The sequence below is a fragment of the Epinephelus fuscoguttatus genome, linkage group LG23, assembly GCF_011397635.1.
Source record: "Epinephelus fuscoguttatus linkage group LG23, E.fuscoguttatus.final_Chr_v1".
NCBI classification, from domain to species: Eukaryota; Metazoa; Chordata; class Actinopteri; order Perciformes; family Serranidae; genus Epinephelus; species Epinephelus fuscoguttatus.
The window spans coordinates 5,069,150-5,092,301 of record NC_064774.1 but is presented as its reverse complement, the minus strand read 5'-3'; the positions used below and the strand labels follow the sequence as shown (position 1 = coordinate 5,092,301).

The 23,152-nt window shown below is 43.3% G+C and overlaps 2 protein-coding genes across 12 annotated transcripts in view; one reads left to right on the top strand and one right to left on the bottom strand.

The window, feature by feature from the left end:
- LOC125883778 (Fc receptor-like protein 5) overlaps positions 1-23,152 on the bottom strand; it is a 40,665-nt gene that overhangs the window by 289 nt on the left and 17,224 nt on the right. Inside the window, exons 1-5 of one of the 11 annotated variants that reach the window (XM_049568344.1) lie at positions 8,261-8,664; positions 8,139-8,174; positions 630-893; positions 308-550; positions 56-232 (exon numbers count right to left, since the gene is read on the bottom strand). The exons of 1 other annotated variant lie outside the window; for it this stretch is intronic. In XM_049568344.1, the coding sequence (XP_049424301.1) occupies positions 56-232; positions 308-550; positions 630-893; positions 8,139-8,174; positions 8,261-8,291 (751 nt within the window). In that variant the 5' untranslated portion in view covers positions 8,292-8,664. Of the gene's footprint in view, positions 1-55; positions 233-307; positions 551-629; positions 894-3,296; positions 3,333-3,418; positions 3,444-6,247; positions 6,512-8,138; positions 8,175-8,260; positions 8,665-23,152 lie in introns of those variants that run through there. 9 more of the 11 variants (XM_049568343.1, XM_049568342.1, XM_049568346.1 and 6 more) reach the window with 9 other exon arrangements.
- Positions 14,063-16,760, top strand: LOC125883799 (Fc receptor-like B). The gene is made up of 4 exons (XM_049568382.1): positions 14,063-14,128; positions 15,667-15,702; positions 16,122-16,385; positions 16,465-16,760. Exons 1-4 carry the CDS (start codon positions 14,095-14,097, stop codon positions 16,758-16,760), a joined length of 630 nt encoding a protein of 209 aa, XP_049424339.1. The 5' UTR covers positions 14,063-14,094.

Sequence of the window (23,152 nt, the reverse complement as noted above, 5' to 3'; positions counted from 1 at the left end):
TTGATTGATTGATTGATTGATTGATTGATTGATTGATTGATTGAGTGCTTGATACCTGTGGGCCGTTGTCGATATAAAGACACCACAATGAAAGTGGAGATGCAGTACGGACAGAACACCACCAGGTGGCAGAGCACTCTGAACACAAGGTGGAGGTGGTCTGAGTCAGGGGGCGGGGCTGCAGATGTGGGCAGGGTCAATGTAGGAGGTGGAGCTGTGGTTGGAGGTCTACCTGTAGAGAGAATCCCACCTGGTCAGGTGAATATCTGGATGAATGAACTCCTGAAATCAAAGGTAACCTCCTGACCTGTGACAGTGAGCCAGCTGGGTGGAGACTCTCCATGACCTGTGATGTCACACTTGTAGAGGCCTTCATCAGACCTGGTTACATGGCGGATGGTCATGTGACCTGCAGGCTCAGTCCTGATGAAGGAGCCATCTTTATAGAAAGCAGCTGGGAGGTTGGAGGACGTCTTTGTTTTACAGTGCAGAGTGACATCATGTCCCTCCATCACAGGGAGGACAGGACTCTGCAGGATCACTGATCCACCTCAACACAGAGACAAACTACAGCATTTCATCCATTTACACACAGCTTCATCAACACTGACTCCACAGTCTGATCTTACCAGTGACACTGATGGTGATGCTCTTACTGGTTGCTCCCTCTCTGGACTCACACCAGTAAACTCCACTGTGCTTTGAGAGGATGTAGCTGATGTTACAGACAGAACCAGCTGATCTTCCCCATCCAGCTCCACATTCAGTTCTGGTGTCTCTGGTTGTGTTCCTCCTCAGAGTCCATCCAGCAGAGCTGTCATCCTCCTCACAGCTCAGAGAGACAGAGTCTCCTTCAAACATCTGAGAGCTGCTGGGACTCACAGTCAGAGAGGCTGCAGGGAGGAGGAGGAGGAGGAGGAGGAGGATAGACACATTAAAAGCTGAAGCCACTGACAGATCTCAGTTTGTGTTTGTGTCCAACATCATGTGATTAATGTAACGTCTAATGTGTCCTTCAGTCCATGTGAGGACACAAACTGGTCCTTTCCTTGCAGACCAAACACTGGACCAATGTGAAGCATCATGTCCAAACACAACTGCAGCTTTTTCTAAATGCAGCATGTTACAGTCTGTGCCCAGAGTTCTGTCTGACAGGAAGAGAAACCCTCAGATAAAACTGATCCTGTCAGTGTTGGCCATGGAGCACAAACTCTGAGGTGGTATTTAGACTTTGTGCAGACACAGGAGGAGGACAGACAGAATCCCCATCAACCTCTCAACCTGTGTCTTTGGATCTTTGTCAGTCTGAAGCAGTGTTAATGTCACCGATGAAAACTGTGACAAAAATGTTTCGTCAACGACCTTTTTCAACAACGGAAAAAAGACGATGACAATCTAAAAGTAGATCTATGTTCAATTTCAGAAAACTAATAAACATTATTGTCTCAAGACTAAATCTAAAATAGATGTCACCAGGGCGTAAAATTAAGCGCCAATGGTGGGTAAAAAATGAGTTTGGCGTGTAAAACAAAAACACACACCCGCCAGTGGCCGATGGAAAATTTTGAATTGCATGTGGGTTTTTTATGTGCTTCGACCATTTCTGCCAGCTGTGTCCAGGGCCGGTTTTTGCTATGGGCAATGTGGGCAACTGCCCAGGGCGCAATCTATGTGAGGATGCACGGGCGCCCTCACAAAAACAACAACAACAACAACAACAACAACAACAAAAAACTCGCCAGTTTTCTAGACTACCGCTCATTTCCACGTCAAGTTAGTAGAGTGGGCGCTGGGACGCCCCTATTATCACGTTTCAACCAGCAGCAGAAAGGAAATGCGAATCCTGGAGGTTGTGGGTTGAACGGGGGTCACAGACAGGAACACGGCGGAGGCTCATAGTGCTCTGCAGCGCAAGATAACGGCTTACTGGTCGTCTCCGACAAAGTCCGACTCCAGGTCCAGTAATTTCCTCTTTCGTTGGTGTCATGACTGCCCAGTAGTACCTGGACAACCGAGCCGTGGAGGTACACAGGTATGTAGCGTGTCAGAGGAGAAACGAGCCGTTCACATTTCCACAAACATCACTGCACTTTAGGGACTGTTCGTTACTTATGGAAGGACTTGTCAGGGGAGGAGGGTGGCTGGTTGATTTTTATTTCATTTTTTTATTTTATTTTGATCCCCCCTATGTTAATCACTTATTGATGCTGTTTTTGAAGTATGAATAAGTCAATAAGTAATTTATTCCACTGAAATATCATTGATGTATTATAGAAAAGTGATTTATCTTTTTATAAATGACAAAAGGCACATCCGCCTCATTTTTGCTGTGGTATCTTGATACTACTACTGCAGCCTTTGCCGCAAGCACGCCAAAGAAACACAGAGGACAGGGTTGGATTTTCCTAAAGTTGGATTTTCATACTAAAAACGTAAGGTAATTATTTTTCGTCAAATAAGGCACAATTTTTTTATTTGGCTGGTGAGAAATATGTTTGGCTGGTGAAGTTTTGGAGGTCACTAGCCAATGGCAGATGAGGTAAAATGTTAATTTTACGCCCTGGATGTCACAATGAACACTGGTCTGAAGTCTGAAACAAGTGTGTCACTGCTGGAAAGATGGCCCTCTCATCAAACTGAGCTGTCTCTGCAGAGACACAAACACTTTTCATATTGGTGCTACATGACCAGAGAAAGCAGAATAAAGGCTGTGGCATTTGCTGTTGCCCAACAGATAGAAAACCTACAACGACCAGAATGCACTGCACCGGACCAATAAAAGCCCCTGCTGGTGGGTGAGGTAACACAAGCTCGTCTGTTTTTTCCACAGGAAGCAACATGGTGGCCGGCTGGCAGCAAACAATCTCATATTAGAGTCAAACAGGAAGTTCAAACATGTTTCTGAGAACATGTGAGGAGAGACATGACGCCTCAGTTTATACTTGATCAGCGCTGCTTAGTTTTACTGTCTGATCTCAGTGTGAGAGACAGAGAGGCGGCTCTCTCTCAGTCTGCTCCCATACTCTTTGTGTCCGTGGTGTCGGCAGACAAACCAAAATGCAGAAGTACAATCTGTAGTTTGAGCCTCAGCCCTGAGATGTGAGCGCTGATTAGATGGAGGGAAGTTTACCTCGCTTCATTTACACATACAGTCCATACTGTTAGAATACAAAGCTGTTTGAACATCAGCAAAGTGTCCCTTTGAATCCTCCCTGTGTGACCTCCAGTGACTCTTCTATCAGTGTTTGTCACACACAGTCAGTGAGTTTGAGACGTGACAGAAGAAGTTTACTGACCTTGGTTTGTTGTGCAGCTCAGCAGTGAGGTCAGACCTGAAGACAAAGAACACTCACTCACTCTCTGAACGTATCAAACGATGATGTAACGAGTGAATTCAGACAGAACAGAGTGAACTTACAGACGAGCCGTTGAAGAGATGTTTGTCCCATGGTAGCTCTTGGTCATGTGACATCATCAAACACTTTGAATGTTTGTCTCAGAGCTGTTCAAACCACCATTTCCTCTGTGGAGGTGGGTGCAGCAGCCGTGTGGTTTCTCTCCTGCAGCTGGTCACTTGTGTTAGTTTCTAATGGCAGAGATGAACGTTGTTGATTGTGATGAAGGATATTTCCACCTGTGTGTATTAGTGAGACTGTAGTTGTCATTTCCCTGAAGTTACTGACTGGACTTGACACTTGGTGTCTGTATCTAAAAGGTGCAGCCAATCCCAGCATGCAGTGGGGTGAGACTCAGGGTCCACCTGGACAGGTCCCCTGTCTCTAACAGGACTGCCACTCACAGACACAGTGTGACAGATGACCTGAGACCTGTGACTCTGTAGAGTGGACAGCTGAGCTCACTGATGTTGAGGAAGTGAATGTGAATGATGGAGGAAACATCAGTGTAGGTGGTGATGAACACCAGCAGGTGGCGCTCAAACACTGAAGCAGACTGAACACAGGAGGACTCTGGGACCACATCTGGTCTCTGATGGTGCAGTCACATCAGGTGGCATCACTGGTTTATGAGCGTCCCTCTCTGTGCCATCCTCAGGTGACTCTCTTATTGACCTGTACAGTGAGTGTCCTCAGGTCTTTGACCAGTTTCTAGTCTTACAGGAGTGGGACGACTGGTCTGATGTATGTCTGTGACCTGTGACCTCCGTCAGGGATCTGTACCACCTGCTAACGGCCCTCTGAACATTGTCACCGTCAGATGGAGCTCAGGAGCCATCAGGGGCCATCAGCAGCCACCAGGGGCCTGAGAGCTGACACACAGAGCTGACTCGACTTTTTCGTCTGCATTCTCTTGTTTACAGAGCTATTCTCGGCCTACTTCCAGCATAAAGATTCAATATGGCTCTGTGTTACAGAACATGTCTTTATTATCTGTACTGAGGGCACGTACAGAGTTTGGCAGACGAGTCTTTCTGTCTGAAGCTTCTTATGTGTGGAAGCGTCTGCAGAAGGACTGCTCTCACTGGTTCCTCTCAGACGTTTCAAAGCTCTGTTTATTTTGTACACTATCATCTATATGCCAGTGTCAGGGTGTGTTGTAGCCGCTCTTACTAACCCTGTAGTTGCCCCTGTTTGTCTGGTTGTTATGGTTCACTTATAGCGTATAGCTTCACTTATATTGGCTTTTCTTTGTAGTCATCTTATCTTGTGTTTCATACTGCTGGTTTTACAGCTGCATGTTTTTAATTTTGTTGTCTGTCTGTGACTTCATGCTGCTGCCTGTCTCGGCCAGGACACTTCTGAAAGAGATTGTTCATGTTAAGAGATCATTCTGGTTAAATAAAACATGACGACGCCCTGTGATGCTGAAATGTTGTTGTCACTGTTAAAGGTTGAACATCACTCAGTGTGTTTGGGTCACTGAGCATGCTCAGTGCGGTGCTGTGTTGTCAGACGTTTCCTTCTGTTCACCAACATGAATCTGTCCTCGCTGTTTTCAAAACTCAGCACACACAAGTGACTTTTTGTTTCCCTTTATAGTTGTGTTTTTTTATGTTAGTTTATATCTTTGCTGAAGGACAGATGATTGGTTCAGTGTCTCTGAGGAAGTTTTTCTTCTCTTTCTGTTTGTTCGTCATCTTTGTGGTTGTTTTGTTCCTCTTTGTAGAACGAGTCTACAAAACCACATGATCACATGAGAATAAGACACAGAGAGAAAAGATGCTCATCATTTTGTTTTATTTCATCTAAAGCAATTAAAAACAAGACCTCTACATTAACATGAACAACAAAACGACTCACAGCAGAGTCTGAACAACTATCAGCTTTACTTTGGACCAAGATCACATTACAAGATTAGAAGAGTTTAAAGAGAGTCAGAGATCCTGAGTTCAACATCATCTACAAGTCAAACTACAACATGTGGAGTTCCACAGGGAAGCGTTCTGGGTCCTCCACTGTTTCTCATCTACCAAGGACCTGAAACATTTTAGCTTCATTTCACATCAGTTCAGAAGTGATGCTCCGTGGTGACAGCAGTGATGACATCATCATAGTCATCATCCAATCCCTCCTCAGCTTGGGTGGACGGGGTTATCACCATGGAGACAGACAGGTCATTTCCTACAGTCAGAGTAAGTTAGAAAGAGTTCTGTTAGAGACAAGTGTCAGTCATCAACACCTGATTGATTGATTGATTGATTGATTGATTGATTGATTGACTGAGTGATTGATACCTGTGGGTCGTTGTCGATATAAAGACACCATGATGAAAGTGGAGATGAAGTACGAACAGAACACCACCAGGTGGCAGAGCAATCTGAACACAAGGTGGAGGTGGTCTGAGTCAGGGGGCGGGGCTGCAGATGTGGGCGGGGCTGTGGTTGTAGGTCTACCTGTAGAGAGAATCCCACCTGGTCAGGTGAATATCTGGATGAATGAACTCCTGAAATCAAAGGTAACCTCCTGACCTGTGACAGTGAGCCAGCTGGGTGGAGACTCTCCATGACCTGTGATGTCACACTTGTAGAGGCCTTCATCAGACCTGGTTACATGGCGGATGGTCATGTGACCTGCAGGCTCAGTCCTGATGAAGGAGCCATCTTTATAGAAAGCAGCTGGGAGGTTGGAGGACGTCTTTGTTTTACAGTGCAGAGTGACATCATGTCCCTCCATCACAGGAGGACAGGACTCTGCAGGATCACTGATCCACCTCAACACAGAGACAAACTACAGCATTTCATCCATTTACACACAGCTTCATCAACACTGACTCCACAGTCTGATCTTACCAGTGACACTGATGGTGATGCTCTTACTGGTTGCTCCCTCTCTGGACTCACACCAGTAAACTCCACTGTCCCATGGGACCATATAGCTGATGTTACAGACAGAACCAGCTGATCTTCCCCATCCAGCTCCACATTCAGTTCTGGTGTCTGTGGTTGTGTTCCTCCTCAGAGTCCATCCAGCAGAGCTGTCGTCCTCCTCACAGCTCAGAGAGACAGACTGTCCTTTAAACATCTGAGAGCTGCTGGGACTCACAGTCAGAGAGGCTGCAGGGAGGAGGAGGAGGGACACATTAAAAGCTGAAGCCACTGACAGATCTCAGTTTGTGTTTGTGTCCAACATCATGTGATTAATGTAACGTCTAATGTGTCCTTCAGTCCATGTGAGGACACAAACTGGTCCTTTCCTTGCAGACCAAACACTGGACCAATGTGAAGCATCATGTCCAAACACAACTGCAGCTTTTTCTAAATGCAACATGTTACAGTCTGAAAACTGTGACAAAAATGTTTCGTCAAAGACCTTTTTCCACGACGAAAACAAGATGATGATGATCTAAAAATAGATCTTAATAATACAAACAAAGACAAAATCTATGTTCAGTTTTCGTTAACAAGATGAGACGTGGTGAAAATGTTGGTGCTGGACAATCGGACAATAAAAGCCGAGGTTATTAATTGAAGTTTTACAGTATCTTCAGATGCCTGATGAGCAACAGGCTGAAAACTCCAGTAAATAGTCTGCACCAGGATGTTTGGGTTGGTGCGAGTTGTGAGCTGTAATTCAGCAGTAAATAATCAGCTGTGTGTGTCTGACTGTGGATGGTGGAGCTGCTGAATGGATTTGTGGAGTTTGTTAGTTGCTGTTAGCAGCTAGCTCCGCTCGCAGCCTTCACAGCTTCACCCCGCAGGACTCCACTCAGTCCGGACTGGAGAAGGTTTGTGGGTTGATGGTGTTTGACAGGCAGGTAGGAGGCTCAGTTATCTGTGAGTGTAGCTGTGCTGTAAGTAAACAGTCTGAACTCAGATCAGTTTTCTCTGACAGAGATGAAAGTTTAGTTTGAATCACCAACTCTATGAGAGGACACCAGTTTAAACCTCCAGACTAACATGTTGCACATGAAGAAAACTAATAAACATTCTTGTCTCAAGACTCAGACTAAATCTAAAATAGATGTCACAATGAACACTGGTCTGAAACAAGTGTGTCACTGCTGGAAAGATGGCCCTCTCATCAAACTGAGCTGTCTCTGCAGAGACACAAACACTTTTCATATTGGTGCTACATGACCAGAGAAAGCAGAATAAAGGCTGTGGCATTTGCTGTTGCCCAACAAATAGAAAACCTACAACGACCAGAATGCACTGCACCGGACCAATAAAAGCCCCTGCTGGTGGGTGAGGTAACACAAGCTCGTCTGTTTTTTCCACAGGAAGCAACATGGTGGCCGGCTGGCAGCAAACAATCTCATATTAGAGTCAAACAGGAAGTTCAAACATGTTTCTGAGAACATGTGAGGAGAGACATGACGCCTCAGTTTATACTTGATCAGCGCTGCTTAGTTTTACTGTCTGATCTCAGTGTGAGAGACAGAGAGGCGGCTCTCTCTCAGTCTGCTCCCATACTCTTTGTGTCCGTGGTGTCAGACAAACCAAAATGCAGAAGTACAATCTGTAGTTTGAGCCTCAGCCCTGAGATGTGGCGCTGATTAGATGGAGGGAAGTTTACCTCGCTTCATTTACACATACAGTCCATACTGTTAGAATACAAAGCTGTTTGAACATCAGCAAAGTGTCCTTTGAATCCTCCCTGTGTGACCTCCAGTGACTCTTCTATCAGTGTTTGTCACACACAGTCAGTGAGTTTGAGACGTGACAGAAGAAGTTTACTGACCTTGGTTTGTTGTGCAGCTCAGCAGTGAGGTCAGACCTGAAGACAAAGAACACTCACTCACTCTCTGAACGTATCAAACGATGATGTAACGAGTGAATTCAGACAGAACAGAGTGAACTTACAGACGAGCCGTTGAAGACATGTTTGTCCCATGGTAGCTCTTGGTCATGTGACATCATCAAACACTTTGAATGTTTGTCTCAGAGCTGTTCAAACCACCATTTCCTCTGTGGAGGTGGGTGCAGCAGCCGTGTGGTTTCTCTCCTGCAGCTGGTCACTTGTGTTAGTTTCTAATGGCAGAGATGAACGTTGTTGATTGTGATGAAGGATATTTCCACCTGTGTGTATTAGTGAGACTGTAGTTGTCATTTCCCTGAAGTTACTGACTGGACTTGACACTTTGTGTCTGTATCTAAAAGGTGCAGCCAATCCCAGCATGCAGTGGGCTGAGACTCAGGGTCCACCTGGACAGGTCCCCTGTCTCGAACAGGACTGCCACTCACAGACACAGTGTGACAGATGACCTGAGACCTGTGACTCTGTAGAGTGGACAGCTGAGCTCACTGATGTTGAGGAAGTGAATGTGAATGATGGAGGAAACATCAGTGTAGGTGGTGATGAACACCAGCAGGTGGAGCTCAAACACTGAAGCAGACTGAACACAGGAGGACTCTGGGACCACATCTGGTCTCTGATGGTGCAGTCACATCAGGTGGCATCACTGGTTTATGAGCGTCCCTGTCTGTGCCATCCTCAGGTGACTCTCTTATTGACCTGTACAGTGAGTGTCCTCAGGTCTCTGACCAGTTTCTAGTCTTACAGGAGTGGGACGACTGGTCTGATGTATGTCTGTGACCTGTGACCTCCGTCAGGGATCTGTACCTCCTGCTAACGACCCTCTGAACATTGTCGCTGTCAGATGGAGCTCAGGGGCCATCAGGGGCCACCAGGGGCCTGAGAGCTGAAATACAGAGTCAGGACCATCAGGTGGACGATCTGGGGGTGAAGCAGAGAGGAGGTGTCAGTCAGAAGAAGGGCAGGAGAACAACCACACAGGTGGGTTGACGTCTGTATCAGCTGTGAAGACCGGACCTCAAACTCTTCAGCTAAACCTAAATCTGACCTTCATCCTGAGGACAGGTCAAAATGTCCTCGCCTTCAGTAATGAGACGACCAGAAACCAAGTCTGAATCCTGACGTGTCCTCTTTCACCTTGTGGGGACTTGTCTCCCGTTTGGGTTCAGGTCCCCACAGTGTGAGTGTGTGAGAACAGATGCAGGAGGTGTGTGTGATGACAGGACACACACACACTGAGTGTAGAGGCTCAGTATGATGTTGATTGACAGCTGCTGTCACCTGTTTGTCTATGGAAGCGAATCGTGACTAATATTTAAATTAAAATGTATTTGCAGAAATGCTTTTTCATTTTAAGAATGTGGCTGCATTATTTGACTCATAAATAAAATGAATAATCAATCAACCTATTTGCATTTTAATTTTCTTCTTCAAGACTGCTCATTTTATGCCATAATCAAAAAGAAAACAAAGAAGACATTGCTATTTCATTTTCGTGGTCTGCCCTGCAAAATAGTGACCATAATTCAAAAATCATTTGGCAATCTCAGCGGCGCAGGAGAGTGACGTCAGGAGCCGCTCTTCTTCAGCTGACCATGGTGCTACCCATCTAATACAGTAGGGGGCGGTGTGCACATTTGATATATGGATGCATCACAGATCATGGCGCTCCCTGAGATTGTGCTTTCTAAACATCGGAATTTCCCAAAACTGAATAAATACCACACATAGCAACACAAAACTGCTTTGCTAGCTCAATCATGTTGTAACTAAGATATCTGCTGGAACAAATAATGTTTTCATGGACTGTTCATTGAGGATACGGAGTTAATACGTCCGCTGACTTGACAGTCATTTAAACTGGTAGCAGGTGCCGTGTCTCTCAGTGTTGGTGGGCACTAGGGTTGCTACGGGTTACCTGCACAGCTGTGGGCGGAGGTGGTGGTCAGTCACATGTAGGTTAGATAGGGGAGTTGATCAGTGTTATGGAATGAGAATCAGGGGAGGCCACACAGTTTTTCAACCATGTCTGTGTGTGTGTCGAGTGGATGGGTTTTCGTTATAATCATACTATTTTTGTCCTTTTGCACGAGCTCGTTTTAAGTCTTTTTTACACTCGGCTTTTTGTAGGAGTTTTTAACGTTTTTATAAGTCAAAGTGTTCAAAGCGCACCGTGGAGGGCCTCGTGTTTGCACCAACATGAGTTAAAAATGGCTTCGGATTCCCTCAGCTGGCATTTTTGTAGTTGGATTGCCGATACACTCATCTTGAGCTTACACTTTGTAGACATTGTGATTTCCCAAAACTAAATAATAGTCCAGCAACTTTTCCAGAGGAAACCCTGTGACATTGACACGCTGAATAATTTTCATACATACTGCCTTGGTTTGATTCTAACCCATACAATATGGCTGTCAAATATTGAATCTGCTGCATCGTGAAATTAATAAATTATGCACAGCTAAGATTAACTGAGATGATATGGAGTACCTATTGTTTAATAGAAATTAAACTGCATCATGCCATCTTGCTGTTCTGCATTAGATTGTTAAGCAAAAAAATATCCATTGATCAAAGGAACTGTTGGACTGTATGTTTATCTATATTATCTATATGTATTTAATATCAATAAATCATTGCATACACAAGTAATCATCTTTAATATTTAGGCTAATATAATTTAGATCTGCCCTGTGAAAGTGTGTGTATAGTGCACTGAATGAGTGTTTGGTGCGAAGATGTTATTACCACTTGTCATAAGAAAACACAATGCGCTCACTTGTAAGGTCCTCTTCACACCTAACACTCATTCAGTGCGCTATACACACACTTTGACAGGGCAGATCTAAATTATATTAGGCAGCTTTGTATGTATGAAAATTATTTAATGTGTCAATATCACAGGGTTTCCCCCGGAAAGGTTGCTGGACTGTGTGGTATTTATTCAGTTTTGGGAAATCACGATGTCTACAAAGTATAAGCTATAAGTACAAGTATAAGCTGCTACCAGTTTAAATGACTGTCAAGTCAGCAGACGTATTAACTCCGTATCCTCAATGAACAGTCCATGAAAACATTATTTGTTCCAGCAGATATCTTAGTTACAACATGATTGAGCTAGCAAAGCAGTTTTGTGTTGCTATGTGTGGTATTTATTCAGTTTTGGGAAATTCCGATGTTTAGAAAGCACAATCTCAGGGAGCGCCATGATCTGTGATGCATCCATATATCAAATGTGCACACCGCCCCCTACTGTATTAGATGGGTAGCACCATGGTCAGCTGAAGAAGAGCGGCTCCTGACGTCACTCTCCTGCGCCGCTCAGATTGCCAAATGATTTTTTAATTATGGTCACTATTTTGCAGGGCAGACCACGAAAATGAAATAGCAATGTCTTCTTTGTTTTCTTTTTGATTATGGCATAAAATGAGCAGTCTTGAAGAAGAAAATTAAAATGCAAATAGGTTGATTGATTATTCATTTTATTTATGAGTCAAATAATGCAGCCACATTCTTAAAATGAAAAAGCATTTCTGCAAATACATTTTAATTTAAATATTAGTCACAATTCGCTTCCATATTTGTCTGCAGAGACACAAAGATAGGCAGAGGATGTCTCACGCTGTTCACCACAACCAAACCACAACAAGCACCAGGACTTTCCATCTGACTCATCTCCAGAAAACACACACACAATATTCACCTGTAGGGACTCCAGAGCACACACACACACATCAGGCGAGGCCTACGACTCACTGCCACACACATGGATACTGGAATGCTTGGAAATGAACACCATCAACAGGACACTAAGAGCCTTCGTCCAGAGCTCAGTGGGGCTGAGGAAAACAGCTCAAAGCCAGCTGCACAAGTTACCATCAAGTGCGGCATATACCGAGATGATGCACTGTCCTCGCTACTGTTCTGCGTGGGCCTGAACCCCTCAGCCAAGTCATCACAAAGAGTGGCTACAGATACCAGTTCATCAGTCACCTCCTCTACATGGATGACATCAAGCTGTACGCCAGGAATGAGCGAGACATCGACTCACTGATCCACCTCACCAGGATCTACAGCAAGCACATAGGGACGTCATTCAGACTAGATAAGTGTGGTCGGATTGTGTCCAAGAGAGGGAAGATGATCAGAACCAAGGGGGCTGAACTATCAGAGGACAGCACTGCAGATGTTCAGGACAGCTGCAAATACTTTGAGGGCCCGCAGGCAAATGGGAACCATGAGGACGCTGCAAGGAAGTCAGCCACAGCCAAATACCTACACAGAGTAAGACAGGTCCTGAGAAGACGTCTGAACGGAGAGAACAAGGTCTGAACCATCAACATGTACGCCCTGCCAGTCATCAGGTACCCCTCTGACATGGGCTGACAGACCTAAGATGTCTCAGCTGTCCCTGTTAAGTGTCTGCAGGCAGCCGTTATGTAGCAACAGCAGGAAGTTAAATCTGTCACACACAGATTAAATCATCTAAGTTAAACAATGTGTCTTGGGTAAACACGTGAAGTGACACACTGAGACTTGAACAGCCCGCAGGTGAAAACCTCAGCAGCTCTGTCCTCAGGGACGGGTGGAGACAGAGTGGAAAGAGTTTATCCTGTTCTGCCAACTGCCCAAGGATATTCATTTATTTATTTAATGGTTCTGTATCATCAGACTATTATTAATATAAGCAGAGGATTTTAGTCCAAAGTGGTTCCACTGTATGTGAACACATGAATGGGTCAGACCTGCAGCCCTGGATCTGAAATGAACTGTAATAAAGTGGAGCTGCTGTGAAACAACATGAGCGTCATCCATCAACATTAGTTCTTCTGATGTCACTTTGGTCAAAGTAATGCAAAAGTAGTGTAATAAGTAACTTGTTACTCAGCATAGAGCGTAATATCGTAAAGTAATTTATTACTTTCAAGTGAAGGTGACCAGTAATTTGTAATATTGTACATTTTGAGAGTAACTTGCCCAACACTGCTCTCTGAAACCCTCGTCTGTGGTAGGACGCTGCAGTCCATCAGGACCAACAGCTCACAGCATGAGAACAGTTTCTTCCTGTGTGCAGCTGGACTCATGAACAAGGCCTGGGACGACCTCTGACAGACTCTCATCCTGCCCCCACAGACACTACACCTGACTTTACTGCACATCTTTACTGCTCATCTTCTTATTTTCATCTTCATGCTCCAAAACAACAAGGCAGATTCCTTGTATGTTAAAACTTACTCAGCAACAGACCTGATTCTGATTGTTGATGAGTAGTTTGATAGCGTGCAGCTACACTCTGTATGTTAGTCTCTGTCTGACCACAGCTCAGTGGGTAAAACACACAGAAGCTTTCACACATGCAGATATAAAACTGGTCCACTTCCTGTCAACTAAACCGCGGCCACCTACAGGAAGATACAGCCTGTTTGTTTGAACATCATCATCAAGTCATTTTGTCATGTTTCTCTAAAGATTAAAATAATCTCTGTGATGAAACCAACAGCTTCAACTTTCACCTCCTGCAATCACAACTATAACACACACACACACACACACACACACACACACCTACCTAGTGTTAGTGTTAGTGAGGTGTTAGTCTCACTGTCAGTGAACGCATCACTGTCACTGTTATTTACATTAATGTTTGTTTTGGTGCTTATTTGTAAACTCAAATTTTAGTATTTCGTGTCTCTTCGCTTCATGTTGAGACTCAGTGCCTCATTTTAAAACTGAATTTATCTGTTTTATTCTGACTGAACACAGAAATCTAACAGTGTGTAGAGATGAAACCACAACACTGCCCGCCACAGAGGAAGGAGGAGGGTTTTGAGCTGATCACAGTTCCCATGAACACGTAGATCTCATTTCACCAAGTAACAGGATGGAGGAAACTTCTCTGCTGCTGCTGCTGCTCTGTAAGTATCATCTGTTTATGTTTCTAAAATCATCAAACTGAAAGAAATACGAGAGAATGAGAAATCTTAATTTGTTTTTTATAGAATTGTCCAGCTACTTTAACATAATATCTTAAAAATGTAAACTATTCTCTTCAGACGGGTGTTTATCCCCACTGCTTTAAGACCGCCATGGTCAAGTCCTATCTGAAGCGAAACAATTCAGATCCCTCACCTCTTCAAAAGTACAGACCATTGCTATTTTAAGGAACATTTTAGAGAAGCTTGTTTTTATTCAGTTAAATGATTTTATGAACTACCACAATATATTTGTACAATACCAGTCTGGCTTTCGGGCCAGTCACAGCACTGAGACAGCACAGGTCAAGGTTGTTATCAACATCAGGTCCTATTTGACTTAAATGCTGCCTTTGATACAACAGACCACTCTATTCTTTTAGACAGACTTCACAATCTGATCAGCATCTCTGGTAGCATTTCCAACTGGTTTAAATCTTATCTTACCGATAGAGAATTTTATGCAACCCTGAAGAAATGTTCATCAAGAAGCCATATAATGGTTCATGGCGTTCCCCAAGGTTCGATTTTAGGTTGGCACTTTTTAATCTCTTCATGCTGCCACTTGGAAACGTCATCTGGAGGCATGGTGTAAATACCAATACCTATGCTGATGACACACCGCTGTACATTGCCGTGTCTCCTGATGACTCAGGGCCGATTGATGCCCCTTTAAACTGTAGTTGACATATCAAGGTAGAGAACATTCTACAACCAGGAACTAATGTCTTAATCATTGGTCCTGAACCTCAGAGACAGAAACTGCAAATATTGGCACTAAAACCCTGTCAACAAGTGAAAAAACTTCAGAATTATCTTTGATTCCGACCTTAGTTTTGAGCCACATCTTAGAAACAACTAAAACGGCATTTTACGGTCAGAATGTGAACATTTCATTCTCCAGCCAACACAGGGACACCAATGCGTGCATTTATTACCTGCATAATCAATTACCGTACTGTTCTACTTTTCCCTAACCCTAAAAAAAAATTCTCAGTTACAATTACTACAAAACTCATCAGCCCATGTGCTGACAAGGACCAGAAAGAGAGCACACATTACACCAGTTTTAAAGTCTCTGCACTGACTTCCTGTGTGCCTCAGATTTTAGGATCCTTTCATTGTTTTTTAAGGTCTCAACCGTCTTAGTCCGAGCTATCTATCATATTTGATCCATTGTATGAAGCATTTTGTGTGACAGTTTTGTTTGTATGAAAACAGTTATATAAAATTCTCAACATGTGTTGATTTGAAAGGTTGTGAAAATATTTTTCAGAAAGTTAGGATATATATCTTTTTCATTTCAAGACTGCTGTTGTTAAATTTCAGTATAATGTTCTGACAGGTTTCCTCCTCCTCTGTGTTCATCAGTATGTGATACAAAGATCTTTCTGTGTTGCTGCACTCAGGTGTTCGTCAGTTGTGTCGAAGGTCTCGTTGTATCACAGCCTCAAACTAACCTGAGTGTTCTTTGTCTTCAGGTGTGACCTCACTGCTGAGCTGCACAACAAACCAAGGTCAGTAAACTTCTTCTGTCACGTCTCAAACATGGCTGAGTCTCTGTAGACAGAAGATGTAGTGTGAGATTTACAATGTGCCAAAGAGTTATTGTGAGAGTTTAGACTTGTTGATCTGAGAGCAGTTTTAAGTAAATCATTTAGAAACCTGAGGCCTCATTGATTCACAGCTATATTAAAGATGTTATATGATCACACTTTGAAGTCAGTTGGTGTGAGAGAGGAGAGGATGCAGAGGATAGGGTTAGATGAAGGCAGATGATTCACTGTTGCAGGGTGCTGATTTACTTCTGTGAAGTTGAAAGCTTGAAACAGCTGTTTGTTTAGGATGGGAAACTGAAAAGGGAAAGTTTGCTGAGTATGAAAGAATATCACATAGGTATTGTGGTGAAGGTGTATTGCTCCCTTCCTCCCTGCAGCCTCTCTGACTGTGAGTCCCAGCAGCTCTCAGATGTTTGAAGGAGACTCTGTCTCTCTGAGCTGTGAGGAGGACGACAGCTCTGCTGGATGGACTCTGAGGAGGAACACAACCACAGACACCAGAACTGAATGTGGAGCTGGCTGGGGAAGATCAGCTGGTTCTGTCTGTAACATCAGCTACATGGTCCCATGGCACAGTGGAGTTTACTGGTGTGAGTCCAGAGAGGGAGCAACCAGTAAGAGCATCACCATCAGTGTCACTGGTAAGATCAGACTGTGGAGTCAGTGTTGATGAAGCTGTGTGTAAATGGATGAAATGCTGTAGTTTGTCTCTGTGTTGAGGTGGATCAGTGATCCTGCAGAGTCCTGTCCTCCCTGTGATGGAGGGACATGATGTCACTCTGCACTGTAAAACAAAGACGTCCTCCAACCTCCCAGCTGCTTTCTATAAAGATGGCTCCTTCATCAGGACTGAGCCTGCAGGTCACATGACCATCCGCCATGTAACCAGGTCTGATGAAGGCCTCTACAAGTGTGACATCACAGGTCATGGAGAGTCTCCACCCAGCTGGCTCACTGTCACAGGTCAGGAGGTTACCTTTGATTTCAGGAGTTCATTCATCCAGATATTCACCTGACCAGGTGGGATTCTCTCGACAGGTAGACCTACAACCACAGTCCCGCCCACACATGCAGCCCCGCCCCCTGACTCAGACCACCTCCACCTTGTGTTCAGAGTGGTCTGCCACCTGGTGGTGTTCTGTCCATACTGCATCTCCACTTTCATCATGGTGTCTTTATATCGACAACGGCCCACAGGTATCAATCAGTCAATCAATCAATCAATCAATCAATCAGGTGTTGATGACTGACAGTTGTCTCTGACAGAACTCTTTCTAACTTACTCTGACTGTAGGAAATGACCTGCCTGTCTCCATGGTGATAACCCCGTCCACCCAGGCTGAGGAGGGATTGGATGATGACTGTGATGATGTCATCAATGCTGTCACCACGGAGCATCACTTCTGAACTGATGTGAAATGAAGCTAAAATGTTTCAGGTCCTTGGTAGATGAGAAACAGTGGAGGACCCAGAACGCTTCCCTGTGGAACTCCACATGTTGTAGTTTGACTTGTAGATGATGTTGAACTCAGGATCTCTGACTCTCTTTAAACTCTTCTAATCTTCTAATGTGAGCAGCTGTGTGTCAGGTTCAGTGGAGCCTGAGAACTCAGGGTGACTCAGTTAAAGCTGACTCATGATTCAGGCCCCTGGACAAATGTCCTGATGTGTTTTCTGTCAACGAAGCAGTCGACATGTTTTAGGTCCAAATTAAAGCTGATAGTTGTTCAGACTCTGCTGTGAGTCGTGTTGTTGTTCATGTTTGTTTCAAGTTTTACATCCCTTTGAATAAAATAAAATAATGAGCATCTTTTCTCTCTGTGTTTTGTTCTCATGTGATCATGTGGTTTTGTAGACTCGTTCTACAAAGAGGCACAAAACGACCTCAAAGAGATGAAGAACAAACAAAAAGAAAAGCAAAACTACTACAGAGACACTGCACAAGTAATTTATTTATTTACACAGATGATTTCATTCCACAGATGAAAATGGAGAAAGCAGATACTTGGAGCACATTATTTTTTACCACCACATTTCACAAGTTTAAGTTAAAACCCTTAGACTTAGATGATGCAACTCATGACTCAAGGGCTCTGACCTTATCTAGTTGACCGATGTACGTTTAAATCTCAGATTTTAGGAAAGTTTGCAGACATCGCCGCCTTCAGTAGAGGACTGTGAAAACACCTCAATAGTGACAAACTTTGCACAGATACAAGTCAGTAGCCTATGGTCAAGGTCAGACATTTAAGGGGACATAAACAGTGGAGGGGACTTTTAACAATTATTTGCAAACATGTACGTTTATATAAAATGCAATGAATATTTTATATATATACAGTACAGGCCAAAAGTTTGGACACACCTTCTCATTCAATGCGTTTTCTTTATTTTCATGACTATTTACATTGTAGATTCTCACTGAAGGCATCAAAACTATGAATGAACACATGTGGAGTTATGTACTTAACAAAAAGGTGAAATAACTGAAAACATGTTTTATATTCTAGTTTCTTCAAAATAGCCACCCTTTGCTCTGATTACTGCTTTGCACACTCTTGGCATTCTCTCCATGAGCTTCAAGAGGTAGTCACCTGAAATGGTTTCCACTTCACAGGTGTGCCTTATCAGGGTTAATTAGTGGAATTTCTTGCTTTATCAATGGGGTTGGGACCATCAGTTGTGTTGTGCAGAAGTCAGGTTAATACACAGCCGACAGCCCTATTGGACAACTGTTAAAATTCATATTATGGCAAGAACCAATCAGCCAACTGAAGAAAAACGAGTGGCCATCATTACTTTAAGAAATGAAGGTCAGTCAGTCCGGAAAATTGCAAAAACTTTAAATGTGTCCCCAAGTGGAGTCGCAAAAACCATCAAGCGCTACAATGAAACTGGCACACATGAGGACCGACCCAGGAAAGGAAGACCAAGAGTCACCTCTGCTTCTGAGGATAAGTTCATCCGAGTCACCAGCCTCAGAAATCGCAAGTTAACAGCAGCTCAGATCAGAGACCAGATGAATGCCACACAGAGTTCTAGCAGCAGACCCATCTCTAGAACAACTGTTAAGAGGAGACTGCGCCAATCAGGCCTTCATGGTCAAATAGCTGCTAGGAAACCACTGCTAAGGAGAGGCAACAAGCAGAAGAGATTTGTTTGGGCCAAGAAACACAAGGAATGGACATTAGACCAGTGGAAATCTGTGCTTTGGTCTGATGAGTCCAAATTTGAGATCTTTGGTTTCAACCGCCGTGTCTTTGTGAGACGCAGAAAAGGTGAACGGATGGATTCCACATGCCTGGTTCCCACTGTGAAGCATGGAGGAGGAGGTGTGATGGTGTGGGGGTGTTTTGCTGGTGACACTGTTGGGGATTTATTCAAAATTGAAGGCACACTGAACCAGCATGGCTACCACAGCATCCTGCAGCGACATGCCATCCCATCCGGTTTGCGTTTAGTTGGACGATCATTTATTTTTCAACAGGACAATGACCCCAAACACACCTCCAGGCTGTGTAAGGGCTATTTGACCAAGAAGGAGAGTGATGGAGTGCTGCGGCAGATGACCTGACCTCCACAGTCACCGGACCTGAACCCAATGGAGATGGTTTGGGGTGAGCTGGACCGCAGAGTGAAGGCAAAGGGGCCAACAAGTGCTAAACACCTCTGGGAACTCCTTCAAGACTGTTGGAAAACCATTTCAGGTGACTACCTCTTGAAGCTCATGGAGAGAATGCCAAGAGTGTGCAAAGCAGTAATCAGAGCAAAGGGTGGCTATTTTGAAGAAACTAGAATATAAAACATGTTTTCATGTTATTTCACCTTTTTTGTTAAGTACATAACTCCACATGTGTTCATTCATAGTTTTGATGCCTTCAGTGAGAATCTACAATGTAAATAGTCATGAAAATAAAGAAAACGCATTGAATGAGAAGGTGTGTCCAAACTTTTGGCCTGTACTGTATATATATATATATATGTGTGTGTGTGTGTATGTGAATACATGTGTATATGTGAATACATATATATATATACACACATGTGTGTGTGTATATATATATATTATTTTGTAAATATATATATGTATATACACACACACACACACATATATATATATATGTATATATACATATATATATGTGTGTGTGTGTTTGTATATGTATATATACATATGTATATAGCTAATGTGCTAAAAAGTTAGCGTTGCAGAGAAATCCAGTCTTCCTCTTAATCCCTCCCCAGTTTCTGATGAGGTGGACATGATAACCCTTAATACACATAACCTTATTCATCCCTACAACAGGAAATACTTTTTCCCTAACCTGATATGAAGTGTGCGCTGCACATGTGAGCATTTTTGATGATGGCAAATGATGGACTGGGGGCTCATCCTACTCTCCAATGTGCTATGTGTGAGCTCAGTCCTGCATGTTCTTTAATGAAGCAATAGGAGAAGATATTCGGTCTCAGTTAATGTAGTTTATTAAGCAGTAAAGGAATAAAATTACAGAGCTCTGGGTCTCAACTTCAAGTCCCTGACGAACAACAAAGGTGTGTCAGTTCACGAAGTCTGACCTCCTGTCCTTTCCCTGACCCAGTATATTTGAGCGTAACAGAGTGTTACTGTGCACGCAAGGCGTTGTCCTCTTCTCATTGGCAGTTCCACTTCCTCCTTCACCACACCACGCCCCTGCCTCGTGTTAATCTGACTCCTTCCCGCTGACAGTGGGGGCGTGGTTCCTGTTTTGAAAGACAAGAGAACAACACAACTCCCTACACGTGCTGTACCTTACTATCTGTACATCACTTTCTATTATTTTTACCATATATGAAACTAATTATCTAAGCATTGCGGTATGTGCTCCTCAGATTTCATGTCTCTTCCTCTCCTGTACTTCTCCGCTTCTGCTCAGGTTTATTGAGGACATTAACTCAAAAGTCAACAAATATAAAAACACACTGTGATCCTGTTATATATTGCATACACACTGTAAAACAACACTACTTCTAAATAACCATTAGGAGCTGTTTGGCTTTAACAAGTGAATTATCAGTAACAGACAGGACTCTACTGTCGTCTACTGTTTGGAAACTTTATTCTCCTCGGTGCTGCTTTTTGGTTTCTACACAGACTTAAAGCAAATCACTGTGCCACAGCTGTACGCAGACTGATGACACACAGCCTCATTCAGAGCATGAATACATTCCTTCTTCTGTATAAGAAACACGACAAATAATAAACAGGCGGAAATTAATAATTAATTGACCAAAAAAAAGACATAAACTTTCTGTAAAAGCCCGACCTGTTATGTTTCCATGAACTTATCATGGCGCACATGTTTCTATGTTGCCACATGCTGTCACAATGTCATCTTATTTTTCTTATGTGTTCTGAGAGAACATCTTCACTGACCCACTTTTATCTGACAACATTTATACACAAGTACTTTTATTGTTACCAGAGTAAAATATTCTAGTCTTTCCATCCCTGGTTAAGGATGAACATTTGAATCACATTCAGTCTGGCCCTCCACTGGGACCAGTTTGCCATGGGAGACCCTACCAGGAGCTCAGAGCTCCAGACAACACAGCTCCCAGGATCAACAGTAATTATAATATTATTACTTTCATTAATGTTGTTGTAAGCTATTACCGTTACCGTCTGTCCTGCATCTCTCTCTCTCTCTCTCTCTGTCTCATTGTGTCATATGGATTACTGTTAATTTATCATGTTGATCTGTTCTGTACGACATCTATTGCACGTCTGTCCATCCTGGAAGAGGGATCCCTCCTCAGTTGCTCTTCCTGAGCTTTCTACCGTTTTTTCCCTGTTAAAGGGTTTTTTTGGGGGGATAAAAAAATATTGTGATATTGGGTTTTATAAATAAAATTGATTGATTGATTGAACACTTCAAATGCAGATATTTAGAAACACTGTTGGCTCATTAGGTGCATCAGTTTTTACTTTAACATTCACTCCTGCAAAAATGAAACTCACTCCAACTGAATCCAAACACTTGTTTTTATTATTCAAAGTGTCACAAAGCATGTGCTCCTCCTCTGTGTATACAATCAGAGCAGTGACATATAATTCCACGTCCACAGACAGTATGCAGTCATCATATGAATTCTGATGAAACTCTCATAATGTTTAATACTCTGAGCTGTGTACACGTGTTGCTGCAACACACAGAGAAGAAGACACGTGTGTGGAGATGTGATAAAAGACGCAGAGCAGAGCTGAGATCAGCTGACAACCAGCCTCTGAGAGACTTTAGAGGAAAGCAACAAAATGTGCACTCAATGCAATTTATCTTAAAAAAAAAATATATACAGTTGAAACCAGAAGTTTACATACACCATATAAAAAGGCACATAACCTTTTTTTCTCACCATCTAACATTAAATCAGATTAAACTTTTCCTGTTTTTTGGTCAATTAGGATTACCAAAATTATTTCTATTTGCTAAATACCAGAATAATGAGACAGATCATTTTTTAGACAATTTTTTATTACTTTCTTGAGAGTCAGAAGTTTACATACATTTCATTAGTATTTGGTAGCATTGCCTTTAAACTGTATGACTTGGGTCAAACATTTTGGATATGCTTCCACAAGCTTCTCACAATAGTTTGCAGGAATTTTGGCCCATTCCTCCTGGCAGAACTGGTGTAACTGAACCAAGTTTGTAGGCCGCCTTGCTCTAACATGCCTTTTCAGCTCTGCCCATAAATTTTCAATAGGATTGAGATCAGGGCTTTGTGATGGCCACTCCAAAACATTGACTTTGCTATCCTTAAGCCACTTTCTAACCAGTTTGGCAGTATGCTTAGGGTCATTGTCCATTTGGAAAACCCATTTGCGCCCAAGCTTTAACTTCCTGGCTGATGTCTTGAGATGTTGCTTCAGTATGTCCACATAATGTTCTTTCCTCATGATGCCATCTATTTTGTGAAGTGCACCAGTCCCTCCTGCAGCAAAACAACCCCACAACATGATGCTGCCACCCCCATGTTTCACAGTTGGGATGGTGTTCTTAGGCTTGCAAGCTTCCCCCTTCTTCCTCCAAATGTAACGATTGTCATTATGGCCAAAAGTTCAATTTTAGTTTCGTCAGACCACAGGACATGTCTCCAAAAATTAAGGTCTTTGTCCCTGTGTGCATTTGCAAACTGTAATCTGGCTTTTTTATGTTTCTTTTGGAGTAATGGCTTCTTCCTGGGAGAGTGGCCTTTCAGCCCATGTCGGTACAGGACTCGTTTCACTGTTGATAATGACACACTCTTACCAGCTTCAGCCAGCATCTTCACAAGGTCTTTTGCTTTTGTTCTTGGGTTGATGTGCACATTTCGGACCAAAGCACGTTCATCTCTGGGACACAGAACCCGTCTCCTTCCTGAGCGG

Coding starts and splice junctions, on each gene's coding strand:
- LOC125883799 (XM_049568382.1), top strand. CDS start 14,095: ATGGAGGAAACTTCTCTGCTGCTGCTGCTGCTCT. Junction 14,129..15,666: donor TCTGCTGCTGCTGCTGCTCT/GTAAGTATCATC, acceptor CTTTGTCTTCAG/GTGTGACCTCACTGCTGAGC. Junction 15,703..16,121: donor GAGCTGCACAACAAACCAAG/GTCAGTAAACTT, acceptor TCCTCCCTGCAG/CCTCTCTGACTGTGAGTCCC.